General features: G+C 38.2%; 1 protein-coding gene across 2 annotated transcripts in view; it reads left to right on the top strand.

The window, feature by feature from the left end:
* The window catches only part of RNF220 (ring finger protein 220), a 373,167-nt gene that overhangs the window by 245,457 nt on the left and 104,207 nt on the right, over window positions 1-23,503 (top strand). For both annotated transcript variants that reach the window (XM_063297793.1, XM_063297794.1), the window contains exons 5-6: window positions 1,917-1,962; window positions 22,703-22,798. In XM_063297793.1, the coding sequence (XP_063153863.1) occupies window positions 1,917-1,962; window positions 22,703-22,798 (142 nt within the window). The remainder of the gene's footprint in view (window positions 1-1,916; window positions 1,963-22,702; window positions 22,799-23,503) is intronic.

A 23,503-nucleotide genomic window follows, 5' to 3' on the forward strand; every position in this document is an offset into this window, starting at 1 on the left:
CTATAGTTTTTATAGAAATGCACTAAATGAGAGCAAGTGTGGTGTAGGACAGGGCTCTCCAACCCCCGGGCTGTGGACCAGTACTGGTCCGTGGCCTGTTAGGAACCAGGCCGCACAGCAGGAGGTGAGTGGTGGATGAGCAAGCGAATTTACAGCCTGAGTGTTTACAGCTGCTCCCCATCGCTCGCATTACCGCCTGAGCTCTGCCTCCTGTCAGAGAAAGCAAGCCCATTGGCTGCTATCTCCAAACGGTGCAAAGAAAAAAAGAATAAAAGGTTGGGAAAAAGAGGAAGCGTTTGAATCATCCCGAAACCATCCCCACCCCAGTCCGTGGAAAAATTGTCTTCCACAAAACCAGTCGCTGGTGCCAAAAAGGTTGGGAACCGCTGGTGTAGGAGACCGTGAACTCTAGTCCTTTCATAGCCATGAAAGCCAGGACTTTGGGCCAGTTTCTCTCTTTCAGCCCAACCCACTTCACAGGGTTCTTGTTGGGGGAAAATAGGAGGCAGGAGCATTATGAGTTGTACAAAATAAAGGCAGGATCTGTTATAATAATATTAATAATAAGTATATATATTGATGTTTTTCTAGAACACCTATAATCTAGAAATACACTCCCTCACATACTGTACTGAGCTGTGGTTTCATCCAAGTTTCTGTCCTAATGGCAGTATGAAGAGCCAACCAAAAGAAGCTGAGTGTCTTTATTTTTCTTTTTGCTTTGCATCAGGCATAGCTAAACTGGAAGAGATTCTATAGCACCCATTTAATTTAAGTGTTGCCTGAATACATTGCAGCCAGAACATGCTGTTTTTGATTAGCCTATATGCTATAGAATTCCATGTGACATACAGAGGGCTATGGGATATCTTCCCAGCTTCTAGATCTTGTTTCCTTTAACACATTGCTGCTATGCTTCAATTCCCACAGATATTTAAGGATTTAAAGGCCCCTCTGAGCTAAGTTGTATGGGGGATCCAAAAGTGGACTGAGTCCTGTTGAATGGTCTTTTTAAAAATTACTTCTTTGTTTATTCATTTATATACTATTCATATCCCACCTTTGTTGTATGGCACTCAGGGTGGCTAATAATAATTTTTAAAACACATAAACATTGAAAATCTCATCACAGTGTCAAAATCACTATTACACTAATTCAAACAAAGAAGGCCAGGCTGAGAAGGTAGGTCTTAATTCCTTTCAAGAAAGCTGAAAGATTGGTTACCGAGTGCAGCTCCTGAAAGATTATATTCCATACCATGGAAGCAACAGAAGGCTATCTCCCATGTCTCTTGCAAAGGAGCACTCTCTCCCTCTAAATTTTATGTCCAAAGTGGTTCATATTCAAGCTATTTAGAGCTTTAGTGATTAAACCTGTACCTTAAATTATATCTGATAAACAATTACCAACAAATACAGGTCTTTCAGCATGGATGTAATATTTTCCTTGTATCATGACCCACATGTGATTTAGCTGCCCTCACATACTGTATTGAGCCCTTACATACTGTATTTTATAGCGATAGAAGCTTTTGAACACTACCTCAAGAATTGCTCCCCAAAGCAATGTCCTGTGTAGTTATGGTATAGAACTGAAGTGCTATAGAGACTTTCTATGGTTTGGTGGCTGAAGTTTGGCCTTGGATACTAGAAATTCCAACATCAGTCCCTATCCAACTTCCATGTTTCGAGGAGGAAAAGTGGGATGTAAATTGAATTAATAATAATGAAAGGAAGTTGGATGGTAGGAGTATGGTAGAATGGTGGTCTTCTAGCTCTTGCATAAGCAGAGGTTTGGTCAAATGAATATGAGTGTTATGGAGAGGGTTTTACAAGAAACAAGACTTTGAGATCCTCCTTTGGGAGGAGGTTACCCTGCATATATTTATGTGCTCTTTTTTCTTCTATCTTGACAGTAAGAATGCTATACTGAAGGATGTCATGGCCCCAGGCACTCCCAAGGTAAGTGAGCCAAATCAAGTAATTTTTTGTTAACTTCCATTATCTTCCCTGTTTCTACAAACATTCCATTCCTTATCTGATCTAATTTCTCCTTCCTGTTTTCACCTATTTTCCTCTATGGTACATAGAACATGGCTTCCTTCCTTCCTTCCTTCCTTCCACCCACCCACCTGAGGCTGCCTTACTCTACGACAACTGTTGGGCAGAGGACACTTGTTAAAGCCATTACTATATTTATGCATACAGATCCCTCAGAGTAGTATCTTGGTGCATAGTTAGGGTATTTAGAAAACTGACAGAACAACTATTCTAAAATAGTTCTGAATGTGATCGGTATTGGCCTCTAAACCCTGAGCTTCATTTTGGTTGCTCTGAAATCTGAGCATGCCAGCATCCCTGCCTGTTCTGTTCCCAATTCTTCATATGTTGGGTCACAGGGATAGCGTTACGGTTAGTGCAGGGTTAAACTACAGGGCTATAGGGTTATGAGGCTGGCCATATTTCCTTGCAAAAGTGTGCTTCATGACATTGTGAGTCATTGTGTCACATTCTATCATAAGCTTCTAGTGGTGTGTGTACTGTGTCCTATACTATAATATTTTAGTACTGCTCTGGCAGATTAAGACCCGTGATTTCTGATAATAGCAAATACAACAGAGGCAAGCATGAAAATGCAGAGTGCAAGGAAAGGCTTCAGTTACAATTCAGGAATCTTCAGACTTGTCTTTGAGACTCAAGAATGTAGAAAAGGAAAGAGCAGCATGAGGAAAAGCTCTTGTCTCATGCTTTCTTTTTATGCCCATTCCTGGCTTGTGATAACTCATCTCTTCAAACGTCCAGCCTGAAAAAGAGTTAAATCAGCATATTAGCTGTTTGGAGGTAAATATCTGTGACAGTTACTAGATAACCAATAAAAGTCCTTTCCTCCCAGCAGGGATGAGTCTTTGAAGCTTCAAACAACAAAGAATCTAATTTGTTTTGAGGGAGGGGATTGAAGCAGGATAGTTGAGGGGTCCGATGTAACCAAGATTACACATCTGCTGGCACCATATAGATTCTCTCCTTTTGTGCACCCTCTCCCCTGAAAGAATATTCAGAGAGGGACTTTTTGAATTCTTGTTTTTAGGCATTTGGCCTGAGAATTGTTATTAGCATTTGGATGAAGAGCTAGCTTTTGTGAATTATACTTTCACAAGAAATATATTTAAAACAAGGTCAAAGTCACCATTGACTGTGCTGGCTGATTGTCCTGGGAATTGTAGTTCCTCAGCATCTGGAAGGCCACAGATTCACTACACCTAGTGTACGGCTGTAATTTGCTGCATTATTACCCATAAGGAACTGTTACTCATGATACTCATGACAAGGTGTTAGAACAGATGTGTTGGGATTATGGCTGCCTCTTGGGCTTCCTCTGACTGGGAATTCTGGGAATTGTAGTCCCAACGCATCTGGAGGGCAGAAAATTGGGGAAGCCTGAGTTATTGTATATTCAGTCACGTTGCTCAACTATAGGGGTGAATCCTAGATTATTATTTTGTGTTTAATACTGTTTTTCTCTATGCATTACTAGAATTACTGATTAGACTAAGTACTGCCTGGGCAACTCCTGGTCATTTCTTAAGATACAGAAATTCTTTTACTTTTCTCTTGATGCTAACACATCCTCATCAGCTTTCATCAGCATGAAATTCTAAAAGGTCTTCTTTAGCAGAATGCAGGGATGAATGCTTTGAATGGAGTTGCGATAAAACACAAATGTGTACTGTAGTTTATAGTTTTTCTTTGTCCTCTGCTCTGGCTGCTGTTCCTGGTCCTGAATCAATGTTGAACACAACTCCCAGGACCTTGTTAGCTGAATTCTTCCTGCCGAGAAATCTGCTGCTTGGAAAACTGTATAGAACAGAAGTTGCTGAAGTTTGTCATGAGTAAGATATCTTAGTAATGATTTCAGTGAATAGGTTAATTAATTCAGCTAATTCCATAGCATAAATTTGAATTTATTTTTACCTGGTATAGCTTCCTTGGAAATGGAACTCACAGGTCTCTGTTTGTTTACAATACTCATTTTAAAGATTTCACTGTTCGATCTCCAGGGTGGCTGCTAGCATATCCAAATAATAAAAGGTGCTTACTGCACTTGTTCCTGTAACTGGTGGCAGAAATATGACCCTAGGGCAGAGCTGGTGGAAGATTTTAGGAAGATACCAGGCATGAGGTTGCCAGTAGCCTACGACATTCTTACCAAACAAGCTTCTCTAAGAGGTGGTACTGCTTCTGAAAGCAGGTTTGACTGTATTTGCCCTTGTTGGTTATCGTATTACCCCAAATGCCACATCCATTCTTCTGAATGACTGACTGAATCAAAAAAACCCACATCCACAAAATAAACTTTTCAGGGTTATCAGGTAGTTGGTGGTACTTTTGAATGGGAGCCATTAACTGCTCCCTGCCATCTTAGATTGCTCCAAAAGCCCAACATCAGAATTGGACATTGCATATGGAACAATATAATATGATAGGCAGCAGAGGAATGGAGCTGGGGATTGACTAAGCTCCTGTTTGAAAACATTGTTGTTCCCATAGTTGGCATGATCATGTTCTTGGCAGCTATCTGACTCGGCCAACTCTTGACAGACTGTGGCATTATGTAAGAGCAATGGGATATAAAAGTATTAATTAAATAAATACGTAAAAGTGTCATTCCACTCTTACTTTTCAAGATAACGAGCTGGAGCAGATCTGTTTCTCAGAAGTATATATGGACAGTTCTCTGCATCTGTACATTCATTGGTCACTGGATAAAACCAGGCTTGTCTTTCTCTTGGAGAGAAAGAAGGAAATAAGCTGACAATAGTTTTTATTCCTCTAGCCATGGTACTGGCCAAAGTATCTTTCCCCTTCGTAGATTTGTCCATAAGGCTAGGCCATGGATTATGACTTGGAATCACTGACACAGGACCAAGTGTGGCTTTAACAGATTTTTTCCCCCTTTCTTGTTTGTAAGAAAGAAGAATTGCAGGCAATTTTGTAACATAATTCCTTCACCATGATTTTTCTGCTCAAGAATCTATAAATAATGCCCAGATTTCTCTTTCTCTTTTTCCTTTTCCTTTTGTCTTTGTTTTTATTTTATTTTAATATATTTTTTATCAATTAAGAGGAAAATCAGAAAAGTAAAAGAAGCAAAATTAAATAGAATTTCAAGCAATACTGTATAAGATTAAATTTTAAAAAATAAGTACCATTAAATTAGTGTTGGAAATAAAAATATATTTTATCAATTTAGTACTTCAGAACATTATTAAAATCAAGCACCCTAGTGCAGTCTCCCCTAATATGGGCATCCTCCAGATGCATAAATGTCAACTTTCAGAATGCTCAACAACAACCATGCTAGTGGAAATTCTGTGAAGTGGATGGGGTATTTTTACAGCTTATTTACAATTTCTATTTGCATATATTTCATTTTGTTTTGTTTTCTAACTACATGGCTAATGAATACTTGATCACTAAACCTAGATGCCCAGTCAGTCAGCTTTAAATGCCTTTTCCCACAGCTCCTTCATAGCTTATTAGACCATTTTTGCATTATATTATTGTCTGTGTCTAGCTATTAAAATCTGAAAGGAGAAAGTGCTTGATGAAATTGTTTCCAGGTATTTTACTATAGACAATATGCTCTTTTCTGAAATTTCTCTCCAGAGTTTGAGTTGGGAAAGATATGATATATCAACGCTCCTGGGTCTATAGTCCTTAGAAACAGCTTTGCTAGATACTTCTATGATGACCTTGGGGAAATCACAAAATACCTCAGGGCTTCATATTTAAAACTAAAAGACAATAAAGATGAATAATTAAATCTGCTCATTGTGGCTGTAGGGGAAAGGAAAAAACCAGAGAACTGTCTATGTGTCTTTGAAATATGTCAGTACTTACAGCTAGTATTCATGTGGGAGAAGATACTGAGAAGATTGGGTCTATATAAATAAGATAGGAAACTGATCCACTAAGGCAGGGGTCCTAAATATAGTTTGTTGGAAGTAAACTTTACTGAAATCAGTGACTTTACTTCCAAGCAAATGAATTTAGGGTCAAAATGTCTTTCTCTCTTTCCTTTGTTTAATTTTCCAAGAGAAATAGAAACTACCTGGCTCTGATTACTTAACATTAGTTCAAACATAGTTTGTGAACTGTGTGATAGACCATAAAGGTGCTCTAAACTGAAATCAAGTTCAAGCATGACTTCTCTTCAAATAGCCAAACAGAAATTTATTGAAATACTTTCTTTAAGATTTAGGAAAATTCCCTAAATCTTACAGTATATTTATATTTTAAAAATCTCAAGTTCAATGCAAGGCTGAGAATTAGGCATTGCCAGTCAGTGTGGATTGTATTCAGTTAAATGGACCAATGCTATGATGTGGTTTGATTTGAAGTGGTTTGATTTGAAGTGGTTTGATGTGGTTATGATGTTACAGAAGGGCAGAGCATGGATGTATCATTCATCCATGCAAACCTGAGCAAGTCTTTTTCTCCCTCAGTTCCCTTTGAAGCAGATACACTAGTGCACTGGCCTCAGGGTGTGACACAAACTAAGGGTCAAGTTGTCAGAAGCCAGAAAGCTGAGGTTTGCATTCCATCATCACACATTGCTGTATTAAATGCCTTTAAGTCTTCTTGAAGTCAGGTTTAGATACCCATACAAGGGCCAGTGGGAGTCTGAGAGTTTTCTGGGCCTTGAAAAAGTACCAGAGAATAAAAGATGCTGGTGTTCACGAATTGGAACACTGATACTTCTGGTGCTGTTATAAAGCACAGCAGAGGCTGCTATCACTCATTGCATTGGGGTTACAGTTCCCAAGTGATAACAGCTATTAACAACACTTTGACTGCTTCCCCACTATGCAGGGGAGGGCAGGAGACAGAAAACATGTCAAGCCATCACCTCCATGTTAAGTGATAAGTACCTATTTAGATGGCAGAGTTAAAGTCCAATGCATCAGGCAGGAAACACTTACCGCAGAGAGAAGGAAAAGGCCAGAGCGAGATATAAAAAGCAGGGTTAGGGTATTTGTTGTGCTGACAGCAGCTGTGATTGATTGTTTAAAAGAAATAAACTGCCTGTGTTTTCAGGGCTATCAAAAAGCAGGAGCCCAACACTTAATAGCTTCAAATGGGTGGCCTTGAAAGGAAACAGAGTGTCACTGCTGCAGCTCACTGTTTGCCACTACCGACTCTTGACCTGCCTCTCAGAAAGGGAGGAGGCATTTAGGGTGGGAAAGGTGGCAGGAAACATGTATTGCAATTGTGAGGCCTTTTTCAGTGTGATGATGGGACAGAGCAGCTGGATCTGTAAAGGGGAGGGAAAAAATGGGAAGAAGTGATACGAAAAGAATGGAGGAGAACAAAAGGAAAAGCATGGAAGCAACCTCTTCCATATCGGTTGAACAACCTTGCATTGGGCAAGGGCTTCAGAAATGAAGGGATCCTTGAGATTTTCCACTAGAAATTACCATAAGCTTGTTTGCACTTAATCACAGCACCCACGTGTCTAGTATCCTTTTTTCCTGGCATGTCCTCACAACATTGCTTTCAGCTCATCCCCAGCCCAGACGTGAGACAGGTTTAAGACATCTTTAGATCACAAATGACCGACAAACCATTTTTAGAGGACTTGTCCTCATGACGCAGCTTCTATCTCATCCTCAGCTTACTAGGGTGGCAACCTAAATTCATTTTTAATTGTTCCAGTTTTAAAGTAGCATTTTCTTCATTTCTCTTCACACAGGTCCTGAAGTACAAACAATTTATGACATTTCATTCACTACCTTGGTGATTACTTGGTCAGGGATCCTATTGGCTGGTTATGGCTGCTGTGATCCCACCCTGTCCCATCACTGGACACTGCCCTCCATGGCCTTTCTGGCTTGAGCTGCAGGAGAAGCCAAACATCTGACTTCTGTGGAGATATCTGCCTGCATAATGCTGGATCTGTGCTTCACAAAGTGTCACCTGAAAGACTACTAGACTTCTTATTAAACATGTGTTCAGTGGTCTTTCAAGAGGGCTGCTTAAAGGGGAAAAATAACTGCAGGTCAATTCAAACTGGGAAAGAACTATATTGATTGTTCTGTCCCAGCTGAGTGCAGAAGAGGTTTGTTGCTGCTTCTATTGATAAGAGGTTTTGCACTGCCATTCTTTCTAGTGTTGTTACTACTCTGGAAGGATGCAGTGCCATTTTGCATTCTCCATTTAATACTTCTAGGTGCTGCTACTCACCAGAATTTATACTCTCTTGCGACACTTACTGACTTGGGATATATAGGATATTTGGGAACTGGTTATCTTTGGACACAAGTTTACTGGTCTTCCTGTCCCTTGAGCTAAAACTGGAAGACCAGTAAACTTGTGTCCAAAGATAACCCAGCTGACAGATTGGTAGTGGAGGAGAGACCAGGATGAAGTGGGGGACTCTTTCCAATCTGCTATGTGAGCTCTCTCCTGTGGAGATTAAGGAAGATAACTTTGACAGAATTATGCAATTTCATTACCAAAGACACAAGGGGCAAAACATATTTTAAGTCCACAACAGACAGATAATATTTGGAAGAGGTTCAGACAGACACCTCCCTAATTCATTGAACTGTAAGGAGAGGGAGGAGGTAGAACATAATCGGACTTGCAAGGTTGATGTCAGCCCCACTAGTAGACTAGACCAAGAAATCAACTCCATAGAAAGGCTCAAACTACTTTTATTTTATAGAATATAAATAATAGAATCAGAAAAGGTAGAGGGGACAAAAATCAGATACGCAACGTAAGATGGTTAATGAAGAGAGCAACATAATTTAAGAAGGAGGTTTACCTTTATTTCATCAGCTGCAGCAAGGTCTTTGTGTGTATTATGCTTGAATGTGGCATAAGCAAATTCGAAGAGGTATACCAAAACATCATCTTACTCTTTTGAGGAACTTTTAGAATGAACAAAAGCTATTTTACAATGAATAACAATTATGTTTGGAGAAATAGTGATTGAGAATACAGAAGGGAGTGTGATGAGGAGGCATATTGTCTCCATATCTGTTTAACACTTTGCAGTATTTTTTAAAATGGAAGGATTGGAAACAGTGATAGAATAAAAATTTGAGGTTGAAATTTGAGATATTCAGACAAAATTACTTTGTTAGTTGAAAGTAAAGAGCACTTACTTATTATGTAAGTAAAATGAAAAGTGAAAAATCTGGGTTACTGCTAAATATTAAGAAGATAAAGGCAATGTTAGTCAGCAGATTATGACTGAACCCATCTGACGGCAAAGAAGGGAAGCCAGTAAATAGTTTTGTTTTCTCAGACTGAAGGATACAGTAGATAAAGGTGGACAATGTGCTAGAGAAGTAAAGCAGAATTTCATTCTAGGGAGGAATGACAAACTTAGACAAGATCATGAAAAATAAGAATATTGCTATGACAACAGATAGTTGAGAATAGTTAAAGCAGTGTTTTTTTCCAGTAGTAATGTACAGCTGTGAAAGCTAGACATTGAGAAACAGGAAAAAGATAGATGCCTTTGAAATATGGATTTGGAAACAGTTACTAAGAGTACCATGAACTGTAAGGAAAACTAATCAGTTAGGCCTAGAAAAAATGGAGATTGACTGCTCCTTTGAGGTGATGAACAGCAAAGAGAAACTCACATACTTTGGGCATGTGATGTGAGCAGATGATGGACTAGAAAAAATAATTATGTTTGGCGAGGTTGAGGAAAGTAGAAGTGGAAGACAGCAGCTGAAGTAGATGGATGAGATCACCAGTGGTTGGGCCCAACTTGATGGCATACAGACAGCTAAACCAGAGTCCATTGGAGTTGGGCAGTCACAAATGTTTATTATTATCCTTATTATAGTAGTAGTAGTAGCAGTAGTAGTAGTAATGGTCTTAGTGTTACCAGGCTGCATTACTATGTTTTGATTGGACCCAAAGAATAATAAAAATCCAAATAATATTTTCTGCATATTTCCCCTGCCAGAGTAGTAATAATGAGATGGTTAAATGATTCTACTTGTAGTAGAGAATTCAGCTGTATTTTAGTTTTTTGTTGTTGTTGTTCAGCTTATCAGTATATACTTCTTTGGGCTGTTGCATCCTGGAGTATAAGGGAATACATTGAGTTGATGGCATGCCAACCTTATGTAGAGGTGCTATTGGTCTGGATTCATTATTCATAATTAAATAAAGCCCATCTCTTGTTTCTTACTGGAATGACAGTGTTGTAGAATTTGAGTTTCAGGCTTCTATCCTGTAGTAGGAAAAATCCATGCAATACTAAAAAGAAACAGGTTAAGAAGTACAAATTAAAGAAAATTAGATGACTTTATAATACTGTTTTAGGTTTAATGCAGGCTCCTTTATTTTAAAACCCACTGCTAAAGAATCTTCATTATGAATATTTACTCATAATTAAATAAAACCCATTGCAGTCTTTTCATAGAAATAAACCAATGTAACCTGAGTAGAGTTTGTCATTTATAAAAATGTTGCCCTAAATATCAATTTATGTTGCAAGTGTAGAGAAAGTGTAATCCCCCAGATGTTGCTGAGCTAAAACATCCAGAAGCCCCAGCCAATAGGATCAGTATTTTAGCAACATCTGGAGAGCAGCAGGTCTCCATTCCTGTTATACCTGCCATCCTGAGAATAAGCCCTGTTAAACTCAAAGGGACTTTTTTCTAAATAGCCATGTATAGGCATACCTTGTTAGGTGATTATAGGTGTTTAACTTATGATTGACTGGAACTGCTGTTTAAGAATACACAGGACTGGGAATCCACTATCTCTCTGGGCAATCTTGTTCCATTATTTAATTACCAGCTTTGCAGAACAAACTGCATCCTAATTTCAGTTTGTCCAGTAATGCTGTAACTGAGCGTTTATGCTTAGCTTATGATTCAAAGGGGGATTCGTCAAGTTGGAAACCATTAGTGCAGAAGCAGAACAGAAAGACAGTTTCTCCTACGAGCTGACTGGAGAATATGGTTACTTGGAAAGGTGGCAGGGGAGAGAAGCAAGGAGGAAGGCAAGCCTTGGACAAGATTGATAGCCTCGTTGCCATTAAGAAAAAAATTAACCGTTGGCGGCTATCATATTAAAGGGTGAAGAAGCCGTGAATTATTTTCTTAAAGATCTTATCACTTACAATGATAATTTTACTTTCCAAAAGGCCACTTTTAATGAGGCGAGCCAGGCAAAAAGTCATGATTTAATGCCAGATTTTTTTTTCCCAAACACATTTTACTGCTTTTTTGTCCATGTTTAAAAAGCACCGGTGACCTTTTTTTTTTATTTAGCTTGCCCCAGGTGTAATGCTCAGGCTGATCCTCTTAGGGTTTATAATCTCGATAGAGAGTGCCTTTACCCAACAGAGGGGTGATTTAAAGGAAAGATAGAAATATGATGTCTCACTGGCACTTGGACAAATCTGTTGCTCTGCTTTTCAACAGGGAAATGGTAGTTTGCCATGGAATTGTGACAGGGAAGGGAGCTGTGGCACAGAAAGATTGGATTAGCTGTTTTATTTCTTTCCTAGAGGAGTTCAGAGAAAGGCAGGGGACTCTGGACTTCTGGTGCCTGCTTCTGTATATTCGGCACATTTGGCAAAATGTTTTGGATCCATCCTCCATGTTAGACCATAGAATACGTTGTGATTGAAATGTTCTATAACTATGAGGAAGACAATATCAAGGGAAATACATTTGGGCACTTTTCAGTATATTCATATTTTATTACTTGAGATTATGAGTTTTCTTAGCGTTTTTTCTCTGAAGAGGAGCAAAAGTAGAATGGTTCAGTTCAAAAGATACAGGGAACATGTTCTTTGATAGCTTTCTCTGGTTTTACCAATGCCAGCCATTCCAGCAGGTGTGTCAAGAGTCTTTCAGAGGTCAAGAAAGATGATCTACGTTGAGCAATGTCTGGGCAGCATACAACAAAATAAATATAAAGAAAGAAAATAAAAAAAAGGAAATCGAAGAGAAGGCTAAAAGTGCAAGAAAGAAAAAAAAGTAAAAGAAAAAAGAAAGAAAAAGAAAAAGATACAAAGAAGTAGCTTTCAATCTTCTTTACAGCAGTTAGAAGTACAATTATAAATCTACCTCTTACTCTATGGTTACAACGTAGCTTTCTTCTTTCTGTAATCTATCCTGTCATCAAAACCATAAATCATAAGTTCACTTTTTTTCCTGTTTTCCACAAAAAGTCCATAAGGGGTTTCCAATCAGCAATAAACATAGAGATTGTCTTTTCTCTGATCAGAGAAGTCAATTTAACCATCTCAGCAAGTTCCATCATCTTCACCAACCATTCGTCCATTGTGAGTAGTGCTGGATCTTTCCATCTTAGTGCATACAATAATCTCGCTGCAGTTATGTACAAAAACAAAGTTTCATGACTTTTTTCCAATTGTTTGTCCATCAGTCCCAAAAGAAAGGCCTCTGGTCTCAATTACATATTAGTCTTTAAAATCCTCTGAATCACTGTGTGTATTTGAATCCAGAATTTTCTAGCTTTTTTACGCTTCCACCAAACATGATAAAATGTCCCTTCTTGTTGTTCACATTTGCAACATAAAGCTGAAGTGCCTTTATACATTCTAGACAATTTCTCTGGTGACATATACCAGGGAATATATGGTTCCTGACAATCCCATTAGGTGTGGAGGGGCATAGATCCTTGGCAAGCATACTTTACACCTGGAGTCCTGCTGATTTGCTACAATTAGTTTAGGAAGTGAGAAGTATCCTCTTTAAGAGGTTCTTCTTTTTCCCTCTCCTACTGAATAGCTCCAGGGCTGATATAGTGAAGACTATAAGGATGCCGAGTGTGTTCCATTTTGGCCCCTGCCGCTGGTGAACCAGTGCCAGTGGTATATCTATACTGAGAACATTTTCTGCCAATGTAACTGGGAAGTTACTGGGAAGTGTCAAAGAGGCTATTTTTCTAGTAGAACTTTCTGCTGGTGGAAAATGAATTTATTTTAATTTTTGTAGCTGTCCAATTGACCTATAGCTGGCTTTGGAATCAGAGCTTTTATTTATATGACTGAGTACTTTAGGATCAGAGTTTTACTTTATACAAATGAGTATTTTGTCCTGAACCACAGGGATAATTGTCTTTTTGGTTCCTGTGCAACAAATACACAGGTAAGTTTGTTCCTTTGAAGACCAATATTCTAGAAAGTTCTCTGGCTGAGCTGTGTGATCCTACTACTTTCCACTTAATGCTAAATTGCCCCAAATCCCTTAGCTCTTTTTTACTGCCATACTAGGCCTTAGTGAGGAATATTCTCAGTCAGTTTTGTGCTTTTTCTCATGCTGAACTTGCTTATTTGTGGAGTTTTTTCCCTTCTTAAAATGTTTTTTTTCCCATTACCCTAAAAAGTTATACATTTTTCATCATTGTTCTTATTTCATGAGCTCTTATTGGCACATATCTTTGATTTAAACCTCTTCACAGTTGTTCCAGCTATAGGTGCAAATTCCCACCTTCAGACATTTGCAGCAAATGGACATCCTGAATATCTTTTTGCCTAGATAAAGAACTTGGTGAAGACTTCAATGCCCATTGCCAGAATTTCATGCCTCAGACATGATGGAATATTGTTCTACCTTCATGCCTCACTCTGAGAGGAGGCCTTATAAGCTATTACTATGGCTTCTGTGACAGCATGTTCGGTCTCTGTCCCAAATGCCTCTCTACATCGCCAGCTTCAAATAGATAACCAGATTATTCCTTTGAGGTCAGTGACTGATTCCAACTGGCTGTGACAATCTGCAGCATCCTGACTCCAGGAATGTTGCTTCTGTCTCTGGTATGGCACCCAAGAAGGCTAGCTGGGGATATATTGGAGAACTGTAAGTTCCCATAGGAAGAAATGTAATACAAGTTCTTCTTACAAACACAGCAATGCAGCATCAAATCCTGCACCTTTTGTATTGGCCAGTTGAAACTTATCCATTGTACCAATACAGTGATTAGTTGCAGGACATTCAGCTCCCTTTTTATTAACACTGCTCACTTTACGTCACTCTTTGATTTTAGAAGCATCTTGGTCCTCCCTTATCTAAAGAGATTTGCAAAGATTTTCCTGAGAACCAACCACATATTGGCCCTTGGTTTCAGTATTTTACCCAGACTTTGTCACTTGACTGGTGCAATTTACTGGTTTGTTTATGCCCTGGCGGTCTGACACCAAGATGGAGATTCCTTCCAATACTGCGCTCTTGGTCATAGCCAATTATGCTATTCTCTTTGTTATTAATCCATATTTTTTTCATATTATGGATAGGAACAGTATGGAGTTTATTGCTGAAGGTCTCTGTCTTGTAATTTTTATTGCCAGCTGCCTTTCTGGTATATTTACCTGCTTTGCTAAATGACCATTATCTGGACAGTAGTTGTGTTTTCAATATGGGACTAATAGCTTTCTATAGCTTTATCTTCAGATACATCGTTATGTCTATCCTGTCCTTACCTGTGGCACAGCAGTTGACTTCTTTGGAATAAGCTTTGACTTAAATATCTAGCCATCTCTTGCCATCTCAGCAATTTCTGTTTTCATTTACCTCTGTATTTGTTTCAATGTCTATGCTTTCACTTCCTTAATTTATTTAGTAGCTTTTACTTACACCAACTTACCAGTCACTTCTGGCATTTCCAGGCCAATTATGCATTGAGATCCAGAATATTATACTTCAGATTCAGACTTAACCCCTATATACCAGCACTGTCACCTTTGCCTGATCCAGCATTGGGAGGTCAACGTCTCTGTCCAAGGGAGTTTTGACACATGTGGAACATTTCCTGAATATTTCCAGAGCTGAATAGCAATAAACTGTGCCTTTTTAAAAACTTTTCTATCCCAAATTCTATTATAGTTGACTCTTCAAAGAATAAGCTGACTTAAAATGCCTTCCACACTAATGGATAAGGAAAGATGAAAACCGTGTTACTTCAGCAGACTTCTGCTCTGGGATTTTCCTTTTCAGCTCACCATGTGTACATGGCTCACTACCAGTATTTTTCTACGGGAGGAGATGGCTATGGTTTTTGAACATTTACCTGAGAACAAGAAGCCTTTGGTTCAGATATTTTATGCAGAAGCTTGCCATTTATTCAAGCCACAGATCAATACATCCTGCCATGTTGCAGACTGTGCATAAAATAATATAGCTGGAGCTTTTTCCCTCAGGAGGCACACATGGCTGCACTTCTCTGGCCTTGTCAATGAAGATCAGCCCCTTTCAAAGATTTGCCATTCAATGATGCAGGCCTCTTAACAATAGGATGGATGATACCTTATATAGGATTCAGTAGTTGAGGAATAAGTCAAGTGCATTGGAATTGCTTCACAACCATCTGCTCATCTTTTCAATAGTAGTTCTAGAGGATGGGGCATATATCTTTGTATTGGCAATGTCCCAAGGACAATCAGTACTTAAGTTAACCAAGAAAGCAGAAATTAATGGAAGTGACTTTGAAGATCTGATGGCTTCAAAAACAAAAGTGGTTCAGTTTACTCAGTTGTGCCATTACTCATTACAAGAATAGTGTATGTTTTCCATCAAGACAATTGTCCATATGCTATTTCCTTACTCTTCCTTACCCAGTTGTATAGTCTTTCTTTTGTTTAACAGAGACCCCAAACCTATTTTTCAGAAAACTATTCAAGATGAAGCAACCATCACAGGTCAATCAACTATGAATCCAGAATGGGTTCATATCCACACTGTGGAGTCAACAGACCTCAGGCCTGTAGGCAGTAGAAGAGTTGAGGTTATATATCAGTACTCAGGAGCTGTTGGTGGTTTCAAGGTTTGGGGGGGATTTCAGTCCCCTTTTATCTAGATAAATATCTTTCCAATGTTTTTATATAAACAAATAGGGAGTGCCATGATCCTGCTGTCTATCAAATTCTTGAATATGTAGATATGCAGACACATCCTTCTGAAAACATTGCATCTATCTGGAAAGAACAAAGACCTTGCGGATGCACTGAACAGGACCACCCTGGTTCTTGTTTGTTTGTTTATTTATTTATGAAATTTATATAGCCGCCCATCTCATGGCAAATGATTCTGGGCAGTGTACAACAAAGCTAAAACAGATAGTTAATAAATACCAATCAATATTATAATTAAAAACATTAAAAAACTATAAAGAACAAAAAAAGGAATATTAGGTGAAGAGTTGTTAATAATAATGTAGCCACTTTAATAATTTACCAGTCCCCTAGGGTCCCCAGGCCTGATGGCACAACCAGGTTTTGCAGGACCTTCGGAAAGTCAAGAGTGATGAAGCCAGCCTCACTTCAGAGGGAAGGATATTCCACAGAGTACAGTAGAGAAGGCCTACCACATAGGGCCTGCCAAATGTAGCTTCTTAGCCAACAGGACCCATAGCAAGCCCTCTCTGCTGGATCTGGTAGGACAGGCAGATGTAATTGGGGAGAAGCAGTCCCTCAGATAACCCAGTCCCATGCCCTGTAGGGCTTTAAAGGTCAAAACCAGCACCTTGAATTGGACCCGTAGTTCTTCCTGGTTGAATGCTGAACACTCACTTTTCCACCTCCTATTCGGTTTTTGGGGAATCATGCAGTTAGATATTTCAGCAGTGAGGAACAACAATCAATACCCAGGCATTGTGGCATTGTGGTCACCCTTTACTGTCCTAACAGTTTTGATTTGCAGATCTCCATCATTTGGGTGAGGACAGATGATGTTGTTTTTCTTTCTACAATCATTTTCACTTGGGACCACAATCATATTTACCTTGTGTCTTTTGGTTAACAATATGGTGCATCTGTCTTTTATAGATTCCATCTTATAATCCAGCAAGTATTGAAGTCACTTGGAAACCTTCTGCTGTCTAATGTTATAAGACTAAACAAATGGCTTTTGCATGTTTTGCCACAAAAGATCTCTGCAAATGGACTGTTTTCTACTCTAATCAACATGTTGTTCAATTTTTGTAGCTTCTAAAAATTGTATGCTTATATGCATTCCTCCTTGAAAGGATATTTACCTGATATTTCTGCCTTTCATGTTCCTATTTATGGTTTGTTTTTTCACACATGACAACCAATATATTTATGTCTACTTTGCAGCACTTTCCCTCCTTCCTTTTTCTAAGATGGCCCCTCAGTGGAACTTGTTTTTAAAAAAAAAATACAGTTGTCTTCCAATCATTTGAGCCTATGAAAGTAACGTTCCTTATGGCAGTTACTTCAGTGGGAAGAGCAGGCAGGCTCTGTATCTCGCAAGATGACCCATCTTAATCTGATCTGACATTATGACAAAATCATGCTATGACTTGACATAACTTTATCCCTAAAGTGGTCTATGATTTCTACTTTTCTCAAGACATTGTACCACCAGTCTTTTCTCCTAATCCTGTTGGACATTGGGGGTCATCTTTACATAGCTTGGATGTGAATTGCAGTCTAGTCTTTTATATTAACAGAACACAACTCATTTCATAGGTACCAGATGTTTCTATAGCTTTAAGTACTGATACATGGCCTTCCTAGCATTTTTCTCAGTAAGTATAGATTCCATATTTCTTTCTTATTTAATTAAGGCTAGTTATAACCCTTTTGAAGTTCAGGCACAATCCACAAAAACAGCTGATGCATCCATTTCTTTCAGAGTGTCTGACTAGTCTTGCCCAGCATTGCTGTTTAGATATCATATGCCTTGTCTGGCCAAGCAATACTTGCTTCCATTTTTGGTTTCCATCACATAAGCTTGCTAGTGTCAGACTTCACACCAGGCAACAGAGTGAATCTTGACAGTCTAGACACTCTTGATCCCACATCCAGGTGTTTTCCTTCTACTTTTTGAGTCAATGAACTGTTGGTAATTCTTTTCCTGATCTTTTTGTTTATTTAGAAAAAAGAGGTTTTGTTCTATTTTGCTCTCCTATTGGTATGAAGAAAATTGTTTTCTCTGAAAAGCATAATTTTAAAATATTTCAATGCTAGAACAGGCAATAGAGCCTCCTCCCCTTCATTTACTGTCTCAAAGTACAAGAAAATAAACTTCAAGCAAGTGTAGAACCTTGACCTGGAAGTGAATCTAGGGAATCAATAGATCATATTAAAGTAGCCTTAGCAACATTTGATTCCCATCTATAGAATTGGGAATTATGCTTTAGTTAGTTCATTTGGCCAATTTGGTTTGCAGATTTTGGTTTGTGATGTAGCAAGAAGTTGTGTGATCACAAATTGATTGAAATGCTTGTTATTCTAAGGGCAGGACAGGGTATCAGATTCTCATGTCCTTTGATGCTGAATTCAGGAAAAGTGCAAATTGTAGCACATTAAAGATAGACTGGATCTTTAAATCTGTAACTTGGTGTTGACTTTATATCTACCTCTTCCTAATATGATCTCCTCTCTCAGTTAAAAAATTTGTGTCCTTGGTTGACCCATCTGAGTTGAAATCAGTATACATGTGTGAATGCAATCCACAGTCAACGATCAGATGCAAATACAGTGTAGAGTAGCAAGATGGGCACTTAAAATTGAGAGGATTTACAATTCTAAAGTTTCTGCTACTGCTCTCTTTCTCCCTTCCCAATTCTGTCGATATCCTTGTAAATTCTTCTGACACTGCTTTAACAAAGATGCTTTCTCTCCATCTTAGTGAAATGGGAAGCACAAATGAAGTTTAGTTTGGTGCTATAGCAAGAGCTCAACTCATTGATATGGTGTTTAACATGCTGCAGAGGTATTTAGAATATAACTGCTTGCTACAATTTTAAGAGGCAGTTTATTCATCTTAACAGAGAGCGTATGTAGAAGAGGGCCGAAGACTGACATCTTTGGGATTAGTTTAGCCTTGCATTTTTCCCAGAGGCCGTTGTCATGGTGCTCTGGAGGTTTGTAGAATAAATGGGGCCAGCTTTCTTCTTGGGACCACATGATAAAAAGTAATACATAATGTTTAATTTACTGTCTCCATAGCTAGTGTAGCCATTTTTCACATAATCATATTGAATTAGAACTAGTTGCATGGATGGATGGGGAGTCAGCAGACTGGCTGCTGGGATTTGATGGAGGTTCTGAGAAGCTGTGGTGGTAGCACTTTGAAAACAGAGTTGAAAGCTTGCATTTTGTATGCTTATGTCTTCACTGAAGCAGATTGAAAGCCAAGGTACTTTTAACACTTTCTATCAGGTTCCTAGAAGAAGAAAAAAGGAGTTGAAATGCAACCAATACACCTGCAGATCAGTGTTGCAGTTCCTTCTAATAAAAAAATAAGGAAAGGGATTGTTTGCAATACGTAATTTTCTGAAGTAGGGATGGGAAAATTTGAAGGGTCACTGACTGAAACTCAGCCTCTTGACCTTCCAGAGGGCTGCAGGAGACCATCCAGTAATACTATACTGTCACTGGAAAGGGCAGAACTGATCAGACTTTTTTCAAGGGGGGTTGTCATTCCCCCCCCCCCCAAACTACTTGAAATAATGCTCATGAAATTTGGCCATTTTGAAGCTAAATTTCAATAGCATGAAATGGAAGTGTAGGGGGAGGGACGCATGCAGCTTATAAATTGCAAGTTGTTCTAGTTCTACAGATCCAAGTACAGCATTTGCTCCCCAAATGACAATTTTCCCATAATTTATTTAATAAGCATTTTACACCCCTTGTCATCAGAGAGGATCAAGCCAATTTACAGCAATGACAATATGTCAAATTCAGGAAAGTAACATGTGAAACTATGAGGAAAAACAGCATTTTCTGTAAACTGGACCCTCATTTTATTTCTAATGACAATCCTTTCAGCTACCATGAATTCAGTCAGAACTTCATATTGAAGTGTTTTTATGTGGCCAGGTAGTCAGTAGGAGTTCAATTCAACTCAAAGAAATCTTTAATTATGCATTATACAGTACATACATATGCTGTATATGCATGTATATTAGTTGCGTTTTGAGTTAGTTAAAATCCAGCCCATAAACTTATTTATTTATCTGCTAGATTTATATCCTATCTTTTGTTCAGGGACTCAAAGCTGCTTAAAATATTGTGAGGAGCACAATATTCACCTTTTGTGTTTACCATTCAGTCCAGAGATGCCCTTACAATAGGAATAAAAAACCTCCTAGAAAATAAAATATACCATTTTTCATTTGGCAGGCAAATGTAGGCAATTTAAAGTTGTTCATTCATTAGCTTGGAGCCTGAGTTTACATTTTACAGGTAAAATGTTTCAGGAATAGGATGGAGAATAGTCCTTATTGCTCTTAATTCATATGTATAATGTAGTAAAAATTAAGATGTGAGTCAGTCTTCCTACAGAGGGCATACAACTGAGAGCTGCCAGATAGAAAGGAAAGGACCATCATGACATTTACCATTTTTCAAGCAATTGCCAGGGCCCAGGATTGATATTGTTCTTTCCTCACCCCCCCACCACATCATTTCCTGCACTATCTACCAAGCATCCAAGCAATTTTCATTTGTATTTCCCACAATGACCCAAGGCAAGAATATAAGAAGACACCCCCACCCCCCGGAACAGACCAAAAGCATTTCAGTCCTCCACAACCGCCAGCTTCATCTCTGTGGGAAAGCCCATAGTAGGGCCCTTGTATAATACTGTTTATAATACTATAATACCCCTGTTCATATTTTCTAGAGATTTTGTAATGAGAGATTTACTGGCACCATAATTCCTGGACATTGTGGAGAAATACAAAAGCAGCTGTCTGGGACCACCAGTCAGAGAAGTGATCCAAGGGCAGGCAACTCATTTTGCCACCTGAAATAAAAGACAAGATGGCATTTCCCACCCCTACTATTCCATAGAGAGAGAGAATGGGTTGAAATGCCAGTTGGATCTCTCCTTACTGATGGTCATATCTTCTACTGCATCAGAGGTCAGGATGTAAGGGGATCACGAAGGTCATTTAGCACATATAACTCTAGTGGTCCAGGAAATCAGCACTGTTTCCCCTGCCTCAGTATCTGCCTCCTGAGATAGGTGTCTCATTCAGCTGAATGATAGAGCTCAGTGCTGTTAGTTGCGGGTAAGGCTACTATGGAGAGGTTACTGTACCAAATTATTGGGCCCAGAGCCCCATAAGGTCCTAGTGGGAAGCCTAGTGGAGATGGGGGATTAAAAAATGGCAGTAGTGAGTGAGTGATGCAAGGTTATAAAAATGGATTTGCTAAACATGATTGTTTGTTTGTTTGTTTATTATTCAAATTTTGCTACCATTATGGAGGAGCTTTCATAGAATAAATCTGATGAATGGGAAGGAAAGGTAATCTATTCCAGCACAGCAAAAAGTGCAAAGATGGGAGTCAGTAGAGTTAAATATTTTGTTTCCCTTTTTTTTAGTTATTAAAAATATTATATCCTTTCTTATAAGATTAACTTTGTGACACACAAAACCTGACAAAAGCAGGGGCAAATAGGAAGATTATGGCATAAGTGTTGTTAAATTCTTCCTTCTCTATCCATGAAATTTCCAGTAGTGGTAATTATCATAAAAAGGAAAATAGTACTAGCATGTGGTTTGGTACTGGTACCAACATGGAAAATTTGTCCATGCTAAAGTTAACTCAGGAAATGTTTCCTGAAAGAAAATTAAAGAAAGAAAGAACGAAAGAAAGAAAGTTTGTGTCATATTAATTATCCTCAAAATGGCAATTAAATGATAGGCAAGTGAAGAATAGATAAAATATTACAAACCCCATTCTGTTGAATATACATGACAACAAATTGGTCCCAGTTTTTCTCTGCTTCTATGAATACAGAACCTATTTTGACTAAATCAGTTTAACTTTCTGGTTTAATTTATTAAAACTGACCTCTTATTTTATTAATCCTTATCACTCATTAGTGTTATATAATGTTGTATACTCTGTGTGTGTGTGTAAAATTAATCTGGAATTATTATCACAGTATATTTAATAATTTGTGACCTTGCATTCATTTTGCCATATGGCTTACCATTCATTTGAGATTTAGTTAGTACTCCTGAGAGCTTCTTAACAATAGATTTATTTTCACTGATTATATCTCTTTTAACTATAGTCAAAGTATTCTTGTCATTTCCCATAAAACTTTGTAGTAGAAGGAATTTATGTGCCCCTGCCCTGAAGTCTGCAAGGCACTGATAACCTTCACAAATACCATTAAATTGCTAACTCTTTTGCCTTCATAACCTGCTATAAAAAGAAGAGAAACATCCTAGTAACCTGGGATATTTCAGAATATTAATGAGAGATCCTATAACTGTGTACCATTATTTGTCATGTCTGAAAGAATTTCTAGGAGTTCTCAATGCCTATTCATTGTTGTATTTATATTATTTGAATGCATTTTCTAAGGAATTTCATTGATGTTAAGAAAAAAAATGAGATTATTTTCCTTTTATCTGTTTGAACTTCCTGCTGGTATTCCTACAACTAGTAAACTAGCAAACGATGGATAAAAATAAAAGTTTTTTAGCACAGAACTTGCCCACCGGTGGATCTCTGTCTCATGATTTTAGATGCTGTTCTTCAGATATGGGCTCCTACTTTAAGGAGTTAAATACTATAGAAACCTCTGCCCTGAACACAGCCTCTACAATTAATACGAACAAGGAAACTTACTTGAAGAATAAAAAAAGGCATGGCCCATTTTTATAATCCTTTCAATACTTTCCCTTTCCCTTTCTTTTTCTACAGTCAATTTTGTTGTCAGCCTCCATCAAGAGGGAAGGAGATTCTCCAACAGCATCACCTCATTCTTCAGATGATATTCATCACTCTGACAGATACCAGGTGAGAATGATACCAGGAGGGCTCAGCTGACGACTGAAAGCCAGGAGCTACTAAATGGCATGAACAGATCATTCACTGAATGATGTTAGTCTTTATAGGCCATGTAAATTCAGATAGTACTTGTTTGATACATAGGTTTCTATATCCTGGAAACCTTGACTAAGCAGTACTATAATACATGAATATTACTTTGCAAGTTCCTTTAAGAGGATTACATCCACTTTTTATTTCCTATTGCTTTGTGTCATAGTAGTTGATAAAGAAGATTATAGAGTATGAGAATATTTGTGTGTGGCCTTTTTAAAAAAATGAAAGACTATTGTACAGGTATTACTTTTTACTGGATAAAAAGAGAAGGTGCAACAAATTGTCCCAAATGAGCAAGAAAAAATAATCAACTTTAAGGCTCCATTCTGAAAGAAGTGTATGTCGCAACTTTTTAAGAAAACAAAATTCCAAGTATGAAAGTTTCAGCAGTATTTTTAACAGTTGCTCATTACAGTGTGGAAGCACTTGATGGTATAATGGGTTTTTGCTCTTCACAATCCAAAGCCAACAGAACTCATTGTCCAAATGAACACCTTCATTTCATATAACATTATGTTAGAGTTTTATAAAAAATGAAACTTCAAATATAAGGAGCTGGTGATTAATTTTCTAGATAAATGGGCTGAACCTTTCTAATTGGGAGATAAGATGCATAGT

The sequence above is a fragment of the Candoia aspera genome, chromosome 3 (assembly GCF_035149785.1).
Source record: "Candoia aspera isolate rCanAsp1 chromosome 3, rCanAsp1.hap2, whole genome shotgun sequence".
NCBI classification, from domain to species: Eukaryota; Metazoa; Chordata; class Lepidosauria; order Squamata; family Boidae; genus Candoia; species Candoia aspera.